This window comes from Montipora capricornis, chromosome 3, assembly GCF_036669925.1.
Source record: "Montipora capricornis isolate CH-2021 chromosome 3, ASM3666992v2, whole genome shotgun sequence".
Taxonomy (NCBI): Eukaryota; Metazoa; Cnidaria; class Anthozoa; order Scleractinia; family Acroporidae; genus Montipora; species Montipora capricornis.
Window position 1 is genome coordinate 17,751,602 of NC_090885.1, and position 16,202 is coordinate 17,767,803.

The following is a 16,202-nucleotide window of genomic DNA, read 5'->3' on the forward strand; positions in this document are numbered from 1 at the left end:
CGGTCAGGTATGGGTTTTTTTTATAAATGAATTAAGTTGTAATTGATTTGTGTGAGTTGTTTGTTAAGCCATTTTTCTCAGGCAATTTCAAGGCCCACGGAGCCTGGTAACTAACCTTGAAAAACATTATGGACGTGAGGACAGGCTAGAAAAACGGATTAAAGTTCATTTAATTGTGAGTTATTGTCTGGAGTAGAAGTTTTTACAAAGTATAGAAAATTAGTAACGGACTGCGACGGCCAAACTTCAATCAAAGGCTCCAGGCAATTTGTGAACTGAACGGTCTTCACTTTTGCCCCGAAAACCGACTCCACCCAGAAAAATACCAGTAGTGATCAATTTTAAAACTAGTAATAATCATGAATTTGTAAAGTGCGTTCGATTTCTAGTAAAATGATAACCTCATTAACCGAGCCCGGTATAAGAACGACCTAGGGCCAATATTCCCAGTACGGTCCCTAGCAAGTGAGGCTAGTAAGTTGTTTATTGTATGGTATCGTTTTTTTGAGCGATCGGACACGTCTCCGTTTTGTGAATGTTCGTAATCTTCGTCTTCAATATCAGCGAAGTTTAAACGGTATCCTTTTACATTAATTTAAAACTAAATTCCGCTTGCTATAATTGTACTGTTGCGATGAAGAGAGAGAGAGAAAACATATGGAAACGGATCGTTTCCATGGTTATGGTCCGTACTGTAAAATCCCGACCGAACAACAGCCAATCATAGTGCTCCGCTTAGCCTGAGAATCGCTTGCCATATGATAATTTAGAAAACAGTCCTAAGAAAATACGAGCTCTGATTGGTTAAAAATCGTGTTTTTATAACTCGATGGAGACAGAACTAGCGCGAGCTGTTGACGTAGTGATGGCGCGAGCAAAGAGAATTTACATCTTGATAATTAGAGTTAACAAGTTTTTTTCCTTTTTCTCGTCGCGTTGTTTTCTAAAAGAAATAGAAAACATGTACTCCGTGTTTCTATCGAGATATAGAAACACGAGTGAAAGTTTGGGAGAACTCGAAAACGCTGTTGAAACACTCGCCTGCGGCTCGTGTTCCCAGAGCATTCTCGTTCTCCCAAACTTTCACTCGTGTTTCTTTAACTCGATAAAAACACAGTACATGTTTTCTATTTCTTAAATATTTGATTGTACTGATTGCCCAAAAATGTTCAGAAAATTTGAATTCTGGCTTACCTCTTTCAGGCAGTGTCATAAACCAGTAGCAAAGTTGAAGCAAGCTTAAAATTTGGTAATGGACTTACAATGGCCACAGAAAGCGCGCGAAAAATGAAGCCTCGTTTATGTTTAGGTGAGTTGACCTGTGTTGAGCCTGCAATCCAATCGAAAACCAGTACTTGGTCAACGGTCAACTTAAAAAAAACCAGCTGACCTCGGTGAGCTCTAAGCTCGACCCCGCGATATGGTCACGTGAAAAGTACAAGGCTATCTACACTCCGCTAAGTTTTAAAATCTAAGCTGAAAACTAAAGCCCTGTGTAAACGGACACCACAACTCTCGACTTTGTTTGCGTGTTACCTTCTTCGTCCGTTTGCAAACCCTGCTGCATGTTGTTGGGAATTGTTGCACGAAGTTTGAAACCGGTCAAACTTCTGAGGCAGCAATTCCCGACACTTCTTTTGTTCCGTGATCGCCTAAACGTAGCCCAAAAATGTTGGATCCGTTTTCACAGCTCAGTTCCAACATTGTCGGGGCCACGCACGCTCATTACAAATGGTCTCCATGGAGATAGCAACGCAATTAACACGTTGAAAACAAGATGGAAGCCAATTTTTGTAGGTCTTATGGGCCGTATCCTTCCCATAATACACTGAACATCCTTACATGGTTGGGAGTTTGTGCCTCCGTTTTTTGCATGGGGTTTAACTTCCCTGATCTCATTTGGCCAGGGTCCCACTCATTAACAATTCTATCAAAATAGCTATGTTTATAAACATCACTTCTAAAATAAGCGATAAAAACAAGGTCCTGCATGTGAGTAGTTTTTTCTTAAGTTATGATCTACAATATCTCGATCTTTACTAAACAGGAAGTTATCAGAAAAGTCTTTCATCATAATGCCCATTAATTGCATTGAATAAAAGTAAAAAATCCCTGGAAAATCTCCGAGCAAATAATGGTTGAATGTTTAACTTAGCCGTATAATCTACAATTGGGGTCAAAATTGGTCATACACTCTCATCCTTTAGGGTACATTTTAAGCACGGCGCGAAAATGTCCCCTCTCCCCTCACCCCCGGGGCAATGTAGTGTTAATTTTTGTTAGACAATTTTGTTTATGCAAGGGCAAGCTGAACAATGTAGAAGTGCCGGATCTTGGGAGATCTAACCAGCAAATAATTTGTAGACTAAAAACAAAATAATGATACAAGGCTGGTTGTACAGGGACGACGGGATGGCGGCCTTTAAGAATATGAGAACAAGATCGGGTGACAACATCAGGAAAGTTTTTTGTGAAATCCTTGCTGACCTCGGTTTAAGGATTACCGTGCAGAGCAACCTGAAGGTTGTTAATTACGTGGCTCACGTTGCTCGAAGCATGGTTAGCGCTAACCAGCATTAAATAACATGGAAACCAATAGGTTTAGATACCTCTTAACCAACGGTTAGCGCTAACCAGGTTTCTAGTAACCGGCCCCTGGACGTCACGCTCAACTTAACAACCGGCAAATATTCAGTTGTCCATGCAGGAAGCCCGACAACAACCCTTTGTACATCAACACTAAATCTAACCACTCTCCCTCCATCATTAGACTTGTTCCGGCATCAATAAGCTCAAGAATCTCAACCCTATCATGCAACGAAGACGAGTTTAAAAAAACCACTTATTTATACAATGACGCCCTGAAGTCTAGTGGATACCATGAAAAATACCAGATACGTAAAAAACCAGGGTCAGAGATAAAGCAGGAACAGAAACAGATCAAGAAACATTATCTGGTTTAGCCCACCCTACAGCCAAACTGTTGAAACAAATAATTGATAATCCTGAAATGATCCTGAATGTAACGCAAAGTTCAGATCTGCCTGTGTTAGCTGATTTGTCCAATCCAATTGGTACATTTTTGTAAAGGGAAGCAAATGACAAATAAAAACGAAGCGCTCCAAAAAATAAATCAAATTTGACGGTCATTAAAATTCTGCAAAATTTAACATGGTCTTTCTAAAAACGTTGTTTTAGCATTGCCACAGCGCATAAAAATTTAAGACCACAGAGAAAAAACACGAGCACATACAAATGGATATATCAAGGAAAACAAATATTTTTCAAAAGAGATTTACTCTGCAGCGCTGTTGTTAATCAGCCGGTAGAACTTACAAAGAAGAGTTTCTTTCATAAATAATAGGAATTAGAAAGTTGATTGTCCAGCATTTACAGGAAAAGCACAAAACTCGACAAAAAAGCAGAGTTATTGCACCTAAAATGAACTTACCTTCTCGCGTTTTTGGTTTTCACCACGGACGCCAGCTTTGAGGTTTGTGACTTGAAGTCTGTGAAGTGTGACGTCAGCCTCTTTGCAAAATCACTTCCGATCGCCGTCCGTGTTGACAAGCGTGCTTAAGGACGTTGCCTACTATTGTTATTGCGCATACGTTCTGCGCATCTCCAGATACTCGGATTTCCTATCGCCGATGCTTACTAATATAGGGATATTTTTTCGAGGCTTAAAACTATCCGGAGAAAGTAGATCTTAGTAAGTACTCTTGGTGTCCAAAAAAAAAATTGGGGGTAGCCATGCATTTTTGAGAGATAATTAAGCTTCAATTTGAGAAAAAACGCCATGCATTGCTTTGTATTTCAAACCTTTTTACAAATATTATTCATGAATTATCTTTGAAAATGCGAGGTTACTTCCAATTTTCTTTTTGGACTTCAATTACACCTGTTAAGATCTACATTTACTGCATAATCACACACCGGGGCAAAAATATATTTAATTAGTAGCTAGGCACCGTCCGTTAAATCGGTCTGTCAAAACGCCTTGACAGGAATATAGGGCTGTTGTTCGTTCCTACTCATGGGCTGCTGGTAACTACAATGAGTGACTGACAAAAACAATGTTTTTTTGTTCTAGCCATAAGGAAGTTATTGTTAACGTTGGCGAAACCGGCGAGATAACATTGACTATTGATGACAACCTTGGAGACCTCCAGCTTGGGAAAGTTAGTCAGGAATATATATTGGATTCAGACCTCCGTGAAATACTAAGAAGCTTTGAACTGGATACAAACAAGATGAGCTGTTTACAAGATCAAGAACTGCTTCTTGTAACATCTGTGGTTTACAGCGAAAGATTTGAGGTTCAAGGAAACAGGCAACAAAAGGTAGTTACCCTTTACTGCCGTATTTTTTTGTTTGGCGCAGATATTTTCATTTTTGTTGACTTGACCTTTTGTTTCGACTCAACCTCATCTCCAGGGTCTACTCACCAAGAAGACCCCGGGGACGAGGTTGGTTTCGATTTACCTTTCCTGTTTGCGCTTGCCATTTTTGGGTTTCTTTTTTCATGCAACATAAAATGTGATTACTGCATTTAATAACAATGATATCAATTTTGCATCAGTTGTAGTTCTGCGGTTTTGGGAAATTTTCTTTTCCGATTTGCGATTTCTGTAAGCCTCCTCCTTCAAAGGGAAACTTTAACACTCATAAAATGTTGAAAATACTTAACATTTTTTTTGGATTGAAAAGAAAACTCTCCTTTCAATCTTTGAGAAAAATATTTAATTTAAGCCTGGTTTCAAGCATGACGTGAGAATTAGCACACGAGAAATACGCAAACTCAGATTTTAGAACATTTGTGTCTTTTCGGATTTTCGTCGGGATGAAAACGAACGCATACTATACGTAAAGGTAAATTTTTTCAACTGTTTTGTCTCGATGTGTGCATGGGCTAATAATTTTAACATAATACGTGTGCATAACTTAGGGAAGTACGATCGTCCTGGTGAGTGTGGTCCTGAGAAGGACTGTTTTGGATGACATTGATGAACATTTCGACAAGGTTTGCTTGACTCTGCAGAGAAGATGACTTCCACAAAGGTTGTGGAAACATCGATCAATGTCACCCAAAACTGTCCTTCTTAGGACTACACTCACCCGGACGATCGTATTCCATTAAGTTATGATATGACTCCTGGATTTAAAGCAAGCATTACTTAGCTCTTATTAACCGAGCAGGAGGTCTGTATGGGAGAATCTTGACCGAGGTCGTGAGTACAGACCGAACGCAGTGAGGTCTGTACACACGACCGAGGTCAAGATTCTCCCATACAGACTGACTAAGCTCGGTTAATAAGATGTTTATTATATGGCAAACAAGAACAATTTAATTCGTTTAAGGTAACTGGTTTGTACTAACTGACATTTTGCTTGCGAACGGCGATGAGTGGCGATGAGCTGAACTTAATTCTGTCAAAGTTTGCTCGTCATCCTCTCTTTTGTCATCATGCTGTTTGGCACTTCCATAAGTAAATATTGTCAGAATAGTTTGCATCTTTTCACCGCAAAACATTACCGTTCTAGATGCCGGTCTAGATGGGAAAATCTAGACCGCGGTCAATATCGATTTCAGCCAATTAAATTCGTGAACTTGGTACTTCCCAGTCCTTGTGAGACAGAGCCATATTATAAGAGACACTTAAAGATTTGCTACGGCGGCGACGACGAAAACGTCACTTAAAAATGTAACTTTGCACAATCCTAAGTCTTTCGCGGTTATTGCATTTCGTTCACGTCGTATTCAGTATGTGAATAATCCTAAAATCGAATTTATACGAGTGGTTTCGAAGTATAAATATAAAATGAAAGATTCGCATTTGGACGCTCACGTTGTCATTAAAACCTCACATTTGGTGCTTTAACGTTGTTCTTATCCAGAGTACAGCAATATTTTAACTAATGATGTTAAGGTGTTGTGGCGTTGCCGTAGCCGAAACCGTCGTCGTTTCTTAAACTCCCTAATAAGGACCTTTAGATCTGAGGACCAGTACTACTACTACTACGAGTAAGAGTTTTCCGTTCTGAGCAAGCGCACTTCGAAAAACGTCGGCCTCCAAACATTACGCGCGTGCTCAGTACGAAAATCTACTACTCGTAGTCGTCCTTGTCCTTCGATCTAAAGGTCCCTAAAGACCTGAGCAGAGCTCCCGGAGCACTAAAATCATAGGAACCCATGAATTGCTATTCTCATGGTAATCATGGCTAGCGGTATTTCCCGTGGGTGCGTACGCACGACGAAGTTGCCCAATAATTTAATAATATCCTAATAATATTATTAATAATAATAATAATAATAATTATCAAAACGCACAACATGGCGGCCGTTTACAGCGTACATCTTTGTTATTGGACATCCACGTTTTGGTCAATTGACACCTGTCAAAACAGGGTATTTGCTGACCAGTATCACGTGGTCATATTGCGGGTTAAGTTTAGAGCTCACCGAGGGCAGCTGTTTTCTTTTAAGTTGACCGCTGACCAGGTACTGGTTTTAGATTGGGTCGCAGGCTCAAGGCAGATTTACTTCTTGTATTAGGACACCTAAACGTAAAAGAGGTTTAATTTTTCGCGCCCTTTCTGTGGCTTGACGTGGCTGCGCGGCCATGCTACGTCAAGTAAAGCTCTTAAAAGTCGACGCTTTCCGTGTTCAGGTGGAAAACGGTTTGGAAAGTTTTTCCTTTCTGCATTTTTTGCCGGTTTCAATCCAAAAAAGATGATTCCGAATATTCGATTCCGGTCGGATGTTTATTTGGCACTCTCGTTTTTAAAGGAATATGCACGACTCTTATGTCTTATCTTGTGTTCTGGCCCTGCCTTGCCTTGCCTTATACGCCTGTTGGTTGTGCTTATATTTCCATTGTACGAGTAAATCAGTTTTACAACATCTTTGCCGTTTTTCACAATCTCTGCTGCTCTTACAGTTTCCTAAGTTATGGCTGGCTTCGGGATTAGTTGGCATTGAGGCTGACCACAACAGCATTTACGCTTTAGTCACTTTAAGACTCCGAGTGACTGTTCCGGCCGCGGAATCGAACTCAGGAAGAGTTCGCGCCACACTGCCGCTACCATTGCGGCGTTTTTTTAAAAAGGAAGTTAAGAAACGATCGTGGCTACGGCAGCGACAAGACCAAAAAACAATAATTTTATTGCTTTAGAGAGGAAAACTGAATGGTCGAGATGAACGAGCGGTACACATTTTCATACGTTTCTCGCCGTACCCTGCAAAACAACAGTTTAAAAAAACCAATTTTAAGGTTTTGACGACAACGTCCTGTCATGATACTTTGCCCGTACTGTACAATGTGAATATATAAGACAGAATAATTACGAAATAGCAGTACTTGAAATAAGGAAGCTCAAAGTTATCCTTTGAAGTGACGACAACGCTACAAAACAAGATTGAGGAAAAATAATCGTGCTGCACGTGCGCAATGCATTTTGTCTTGTATTAATTTTTGTGGTACTTTGCATAACAATGACGAGAAATCACCAAATTTGAGATTTTGACGACAACTTGTGAGCTTACACATGCAAACCCTTATTCTCCATTTGTACCCTGAAACCGCTCCTAGCCAATTTGTTTGTAGAATACTTCGACCACATAATTATAGAACAAGAACGGGATGAAAGAATCGCGAAAGACTTACGATAGAGCAAAGTTATATTTTGAGGTGACCTTTCCGTCAACGTCGCAATCGAAGATCTTAAAGTCCATAGTATTTTCGTTACTGTAGTAATCGCCGTTTTTTAAGCTCCGCAAAATGCAATTTGTATCATGATGTAGTTGACATTTGTCATCTCTTTCTGCTTTCAGTGGGGAATAGATGCAGCATTGAAGCTCCCATCAGAGCTTGCTAAGGTTTTACAATCCAAAGTCCAGTGCAGATACAAGAAAAAAATCATCCCTCCAGTTGTGGCAACTAGGAATGCATGGGGACCAATTCTCGTCAAGTACTGTCGCGTTCAGTACAATGAAACAAGCAAAAAGCTGGAGATGGTGAAAGGGGAGTTTGCTGGAAATCAAAGAGGAACTGAGGAAGATGATGATGATGATGATGCGGGGATTCCAATTGACCTGGATGCAAATGACAACTATTTACCAGGTACGTCAGTGCTTTAGGTTATGAAGAAACAGCACAAATAAGGCAGGATATCTAGGGCATTGCCTAGTTGTTTTCAAAAACATGGATCTTTTTTCCTAAACTTCTGGATTTGAATCAAAATTTACACTTGCAAACCTTCCTTTCGCATTAATAATGATACTGAATGTAACGCACACTATCATAAACAATGTTTATCTGTGCTGTTAAAAACTCTTTAAGTGCTCATCACCTCGACAAACGTTTCCACTTTATATATGCTCCGAAATTGTCCCAAATATACTGTGTTGTTCTTAAGAACCGTTTTCTTGAAAATTCACTTTTTTATTCACTTTCAAAGACTAGTTTGATCCATGACCATGAAATTTTAAATTTTAGGAAGTGAAAGATTTCCCCGTCCAGATAACGTCAGACCACAACACCGCAAACTACGTCCCCTACTCTTATCGAATAGTGAGTGGGTTCTTTAACGTCCCATACTGTCTACTTTCCAACAAGGGCTATGAGAGGAGACCTCCGGTTTACAGTCTTTGCAGATGCAATTACAAAGGCAACACAGTCTTCTCAGTTATTTTAAGACCCTGAGTGTTGATCCGGCCGGAGTCGAACTCACGACTTCTCGCATGACCAACCAACTGAGCCATCGGTGCGCGGTTGCTACAGTTTTAAATTTCTTGGCGAGACCACTCTCCTGGCATACAAAATGTTTACTTCCGGTTTCCGTCCGAGGCACCAAACTGTCGCGTGCTTAAGGAACCTCGAAATAGTTTCTCATCTTTTAAAACAAATAAACATATTCTGTTTTTAGATACAGTTAGGGTAATCATATCAAGACAAAATTTGGCCAGGGTATTAAGTATCCATCATAGATTTCTTACATTACATTTTCCTCCAAAATAACGTTACCATGGCAACGAAACGAGGCATTTCTTTGAGCCTTAAAATCAACATATATTGTCTTTTTCGAAAAAACGGGACGATGAAATCTTTTCATTCAGCGTTACTAGGTAATGTTAGCAATAATCTCTAAAATATTTAAAATTCAACAAAATCTGTAGGTCAGTTTTTCAAAAAAATAAATCCGTTTGTATTGGCCTTTAGCTCCACTCGCGCGTGCACTCGAATGAGCGGGTGACGCATGCGCAAATGCTAATCTTGTAGCCCCCGCAATTTTTCTGATTTTGCAACTTTACTCGTTTATATCTCTGCTTCCGGACGGTGTATTTTTTTCATTTTTTTGCATGTTAGTTTAGCTTCATTTAAAAAGTTTGTCTTTCGAATTTAAAAAAATCTGTAGGTGTAAAAAAAAATTTAGAAACACATTACAAAAAAACTGATTTTTCCGAAAAACTGGCCTACAGATTTTGTTGAATTTTAAATATTTTAGAGATTATTTCTAACATCATCTGTTAACGCTGAAAGGAAAGATTTCACCGTCCCGTTTCTTCAAAAAAGACAATATATGTTACAATCAAAAACATTTGTTTCCTGCTCCGGAAGCATAATAAAAGTTAAAACGTTTTACACACTCGGAGTTAAAAGTTAAAACTTATGAAATATTTCGTCCGTTTTTCAACCGGACTTCATCAGTCAATGATGTGAGTGTTAAAAGGATGAATTTTAAAAAGGTTTTTAACGCAATTGTGTCATAGATGACTGCTAATTTGTAACCATTGTCTCTGTTTAACGCCGGTTTCAAACGCAGGATAAAAGAAGCTATTCAAATTAAACTTACGAAACCGGCGTTAAACAGAGACAATGGTTACGAATTAGCAGCCATCTATGACACAATTCTAACCCCCAAGAGGCGTTAAAAACCTTTTTAAAATTCATCTTTTTAACATTCACATCCTTGACTGATGAAGTCCGGTTGAACAACGGACGAAATATGTCATAAGTTTTAACTTTTAGCTCCGAGTTTGTAAAACTTTTTAACTTTTACAATATATGTTGATTTTAAGGCTCAAAGCAATGCCTAATATCGTTGCCATGCTAACTTTATTTTGGAGGAAAATATAATGTGAGAAATCTGCGATGGGTACTTAATACTCTGGCCAAATACTTAAGTAATGGTCCGGCTAAGAAGCAGGCAGCCCAGCGGCAAAAGTACTTAGAAGCTGCTGCTCCAATCGAGGCATCTGATTGGCTAATATCGGAAAATGTCGAAAAAAGATGAGAAAAAAATGAAAAAAAAGCCTTTTTTGGATTTCTTCTTCCCCATGCCCTTGATCTCTGTCTCTCGGCCAAATTTGGGCATTGTTCTATGCGCCATTCGCCAATCGGCAAATGGCGCATAGAATCTTGACGATATTTACAAACATAGTTTTTGAAGGCATAATGATTTGTTCTACGAAACAGAATCTAATTTTTTAGACGGCAAGTCGATTACATTTTTCATTGAAATTCAAATTTCGCGCTTTTAGCTGCTTACACCAATGGGAACAGCCGAACTTAATTTGATTAAAAATGTTGGCACATTTTAACTAACCGACGCTATTGCCGCGGGCTATTGTTTTTCTGCCTGCTTCTTAGCCAGACCATTACTTAATACTCTTGCCAATTTTCGTCTCGATATGATTACCCTAACTATATCTAAGGACAGAATATGTTTATTTGTGTGAAAAAAGGAGAAACTATTTGGAGCTTCCTTGAGATGGACCAGGACCAGCTAGGGTAAATCCTCTGGTACCAAAGATCTTGAGGTATTTCGGCGAGGGTAAAATTAGAAGAAGTTCTTTTGGAGCTAACTCATGCTCGTGTTCCCCCCGTGGTTTCCAATGTCTAACCTCTAATAGATCATAGATAAGAACCAATCCAAATTCGTGCACTATTGAGCTTATTATATAAAGAAAGATGGTTTCAGTAATTTTGCTACAATTTTTCTTTTGGCTCCAGATTATTTCACTGCCGAAGACATTAAAATGATGGACACTATATACAAGACGGTTCTAATGACAGAGAAGAACCGAGAGCAACGAAAAGCGCGGGTCAGAAAATACCTGGGATGGGTGAGTCAAGAAACAAAATTGTTAACTTGCCAGTAGATCTGAAGGATATAGGCTTGGGGATTGGGGAATACCTCCCTTGATTTATTCACACATCTGTGCAAGACGGGGAAGGAGGTAGAACAGCAACCTCGTTTCCAGAAGAGTGACCCTGGGAACGAGGTAGTTAAACAAAACCAGAAAACAGCACAACAACACAAGACGGTGGATAGTTGCAGGGCAGTGACAAAGGTATTGAGAAAGAAACGGCATTTTGATTGGTTTTAAGAAATATTCTAGCTGTTCCTTGACCAAAACTGGCAAGCGCGGGGAAAACCACTCGGTGCAAGTTAAAATGATTACATTTGGCAAAGAACGTCTACAATTTGCTCGGGATTTCGCTAAATTCGGACAAGTGTATGGTAACTCGCCACGCAATGATTAGTTAATCCCGGTTTGAAGGAGTTTGTACTGGGATGGGCGACCGGGTAGAAGACATAGTTTTTTGATTTTATTTTTGATCGTAATCTGGTAGTTGAAAAAAATCCGGCCGTTTATGTCTTTTAAATCGCAGCATATTTTTTCAACTACAGACGCGTTAACGGTCGGCATAAACGCCATTGTTTCTCTTGCTTTCGATTGGTTAACGATGTATAAGCACACTAGCTATTTTGGCAAATCACTAGAGTGGCAAAGCAAAACCAGTGCAATAGCAAACTTGCGAAAATCAAGTGATAACGCGCTCACAGTGTCATCTCTTCACAGTTTGAAAAAAGCACTGATGAGACTAAGATTTTACTTCCTGTGCCGTTGACCAGTGACGACTGCGAATTTCTGCAAAGCATGTACATTCCAGCAACTACGAGTCAGCGTATACTTGATTTTACAGGAGTAACGATAAAAGACATTCAGAGCTGTGGAGTTATTTTAAAATTGCTTGATGGTAAGTAAGGGCATGACATATCTGTTTTTTTAAAAGAAACGAAGAATCATCCAGTGTTCGCCGGGACTATTACTGACTCGGTCATAGGTCCACTTGCATTGAATTCATAGTGACCACAAGAACAATTTAATTTCATCTTGCTTACAATATTGTGCTAAACTGCTGGAATGGAAGAAAAATACAGAAACCTCACCCTCTTGAACGTACTGCTCATCATCATCATCATCATCATCATTGGTTAAGCCGCGGCTAAACGAGCGATTTTTTGCTCGCGCTGGTGATGCGATTTTTTCAAACTTTGTCGCGTCGCAAAGTCAGCCAAGGGGTTTTTAACCTCTTTGTGAGCTTATGTCGACTGCATGCAGAACACAAACCAATTACCAGTAGAATCAAAGAGGTAACCAATCCATTACAAGCAACGTCATCCTTGTCAATGCTGGAGATTGACTTGATGGACTTTCGGAATTTACCGTGCACATCAATACTATGTATAAGATTGACTTTTGTTATTAAATTTATGAGAAAAACTAACGCGGAGAGATTTGGACGTTTCGATGACATCCTGTCATCATTATCAAGAAAATGATGAAGAAAATTTACATAAGTAAGTAGTCAAAAGCCTAAACCGAAAACAATAGTCTATTGTTCTAAGCCAGTGAATCATCCAGTGACCTCACACAAGGGAAAACCCAAAGTCAAGTGAATACTTTAGCACGTATTGAGTCTGATTGGATGTTAAGGCTTGGTCTGTACTTTTTGATCAGGAGCATCTCGTATACCAGACAGTCCATCTTTCCTTGGCATTTCCTCAGAACTGCAAAATCCTTGGCTAAGTCAAGAGATCTATAGCTGGTATCATGATCTTGTTGAAGATGCCTGCGAATGGATGAAGAACTGCGACAGTGTTCTTCGATTCTCTGAAAAAGATGTCGAGTTGTGAGGCCTATGTATTCTGCATCGCACAGAGGACATGAAAATTTGTAGACCACACTGTGTTGATTGATCAGAGAGGGCTTTTGTTCTTTTACACCAAGTGCATCACCCAGAAATAAACTGGTTTGAGAAATTTTCAACCAAAAATCAAATTAAGCCACAATATATCCACCGCGGTAACAGCCGGCATTATCTTGCTTACAATACACCGTTTTCCTTCTTCAGCGAAACACAACAATCCTTCTTTATCGATGGCACTACAGCACTGTCTTGTAAAAAGGTCTGAAAGACATGCACGAATGTTTCATATTCAAACTGCTCGCCTTCTTCAGACTTCCTAATAGCAACTGTTATATGCCATGTTAAACGGCCGCGCGCAAACCAGTCTGACTGCGGCTCTCGAAATTTAACCAGTCAAAAATCCACTTACTAGGCCTAAATACCACCCATTTTATGACCCCAACCCTAACCTTCTGAAAACAAACTTCAATTTTCAATGTGCGCGATGTAATTGAGGTAGTGTACATGAATCAAATTCTTCAACGGCGACGTACCAAAAAAATTGTCGAGCTCGGCGTTCGAGTATTTATAAGCCATTGATTCCTCGCCGTCCTCACATGGCCTTCTCGCATAGCCGCCCGGTGTCATCTGACGTAAAAACCGGTACCAGCAACTTCAAGTGGATAAACGTTTGATATTCTCCTCGGTCGGGCATGCTGCTTGAACGCCGTAAATCAACGAGTTTTGAACTAAGCTTTGCAAAAAGTCTACTCTGACTCGTTTATTCACATTTTTGTGGTCTGTGAAAATGTGCCGTTTGTGGTTGAATTGACCTGTTGCTTGGCCTGTTCTGTACAGAATATACCCCTCGCGGTTTGTGTTGTCAATATTCTGGCCAAGCGCCTTGAACTTAGTTACGTTTTCGATTTTGTTACCATCAACCGAAAATAAGTACTGTAATTCCTCATTTCCTGCTGGCCATTCTTGAGTATACGTTTTCCCAAACGAGACGTATAACCCCCACCTCGCACATTCTTGATTCAAAATGTCAAGAATTTTTTCTGCCTCTTCAGGGCCTGATGTCAACGCTGTTAGGTCATCCGGAAATAAAAACGCCGTAACTGTTTTCCGTTCCGTGTAGTTGTCCGCTATTTCGCATTTTTCACCGCGTTTTGGGATCAAAAACTGATCGATGTTATACCGAAAACTGACTCCAGTAGATCCAACTTCTTTTTCAACTCGATGTTTCACGATTTTCAAGACCCAGTCGAAATGCCATACAAAGACCGGCGGAGATTCCCCCGCGCCCCTCCAAAAACATCAAACCAAATTTCGCTATTGCTGATATTGGCACGTGTGTTTCAGTAAAACGCTTGTAAAATCGCATCGCGTTTTTTACTCTCCGTGCGTAATTCAATCACTTTCCATAATAGCCGCCTTGGTAGTTTGTCAAATTCGGTGGTTAGATCCACATAGAGTGCTAAATCTTTGCTGTTGATGATCTGCGCAACCGATTATAGACAAATAAGTTGTCAACGGTACTACGATCCTTCCGGAAACCAAACTGATAATTATCGATGTTCGCCTCCTAAACTTTCTCCAGACGTTGGTTGATTACCATTGGTGTAATGAGCGATAGGTTATCGGTTATTGAGAGCCCGCGGTAGTTTTTGCAGACCAGACGGCTGCCCTTCTTGTAACGAACAACTGTTTTCGAGTCTCGCCATCTGGCCGGGATATCCTTTAGGTCCCAGATAGTGTTTTGTTGTCGTACAATCAAGTCAATTACCCGATCGACTTCGCAGTATTTCATTGCTTCCATTGGTACTGCGTCAGTGCCAATAGACCTTCCATTTGTCATCTTTTTCAAACAATCGCTGTCTATTTAAACCAAGTTTTGCGGGAAAATAAACAATAGACCAAAAGTTATACCCAATTCAAACCTTTGGGAATATAACGTGTTCTTCCAGGTATTTCTAATGCAAATACAATACACAAAGAGTCTCAACTCCGGTATTTTTGAGTTGGGTACAACATTTAGTCTATTTGCTTATTTTCCCCGCAAAATTTGGTTTAGAAATAGGCACTTTTCTGACGCTGATGGGGGACAAACCTGATACCAGATTCTTACTTGAGTAATGAATGGACTTTTGGTAGATTAGGATAAAATATTTTAACAGGAAACAATGTAGGCTCGATTTCCGCCGCTGACTCGAGTTCGGGTATTCTCCCCGAGAAGAGACGGCTGGACGTGTGAACAATTGATCGTGTCTGTAACGTCAATTCAAAATATAATTTATGCGAAGTTAATAGTTTCGGGGAGATGGCATTAGGCATCCTAAAACATTGATTTTAATGGCATCCTCGTCTCGAAGAGGCGATGGTCAGCGCTGGGGATTTGAGCAGGACCTTTTATGACTGTGTAACCCGATTCTTGAGTGGCAGTCTCTGTTGCAGGTGGCGCAGACGCGCCTTGTGGATTCGCGCGCAGAGGCTGCGCGTTCTTTCGTCGCCGCTCTCTTTCATGTAGCCTGGACTCTAGCGTTCGCTTTCGCCTTTGAAACTCCCGTTTTGACACTTAGCCGCCATGTATCTCGGTGTTTGGCGATGTCCTCCCATGCATTGGTGTCGATTAGTGCAGATCGCAAGTCTCGCTTGATGAAGTCCTTGTAACGCAGCAGCGGTCGACCTACGCGCCTGCAGTTCTCAGGCGGTCAGGCTCTATGCGATGTGCATGGCCGAGCCATCGAAGGCGTCGCTGAATGAGCAGTGATGGCATGCTCAGTGAGCCAGGGCACTCCAGGACCTCGGTGTTGGTGAATTTGTCCTGCCACCTGATGTGCAGCAGGCGCCGAAGGCAGCGGAGGTGGAATCCGTTGAGTCTCCGCTCTTGTTTGGCAAAGGTCGTCCACGACTCGCTGCTAAAAAAGGAGAGTCGACAGGACACAAGCTTGGTAGACGCACATCTTGGTCCTTTCGCTCAGCAGGTCATTTGCCCACACTCGCTCGTTGAGTTTGGCCATGACAGCAGCTGCTTTGGCGATCCGGCAGCTGATCTCAGCATCGAGCGAAGTCGAGCTCGACACGGTGGATCCCAAGTAGGTGAAGGTGTCCACAACCTCCAGCTCCATGTTGTTGATGGTGATGACTGGGGGGACTCAGCACCTTGCGCCAGGATGTTGGTCTTCCTGTGGCTAATCGTTAGCCCAAACTCCTTGCAGG

The 16,202-nt window shown here is 40.7% G+C and overlaps 2 protein-coding genes across 3 annotated transcripts in view; both read left to right on the forward strand.

The window, feature by feature from the left end:
* The window catches only part of LOC138042467 (uncharacterized), a 244,564-nt gene that overhangs the window by 212,462 nt on the left and 15,900 nt on the right, over positions 1-16,202 (forward strand). The gene's annotated exons all lie outside the window — the stretch shown is intronic.
* LOC138042468 (uncharacterized) overlaps positions 1-16,202 on the forward strand; it is a 67,701-nt gene that overhangs the window by 47,272 nt on the left and 4,227 nt on the right. The window contains exons 5-6 of the mRNA XM_068888373.1: positions 11,016-11,128; positions 11,870-12,047. Coding sequence (XP_068744474.1) covers positions 11,016-11,128; positions 11,870-12,047 — 291 coding nt within the window. The remainder of the gene's footprint in view (positions 1-11,015; positions 11,129-11,869; positions 12,048-16,202) is intronic.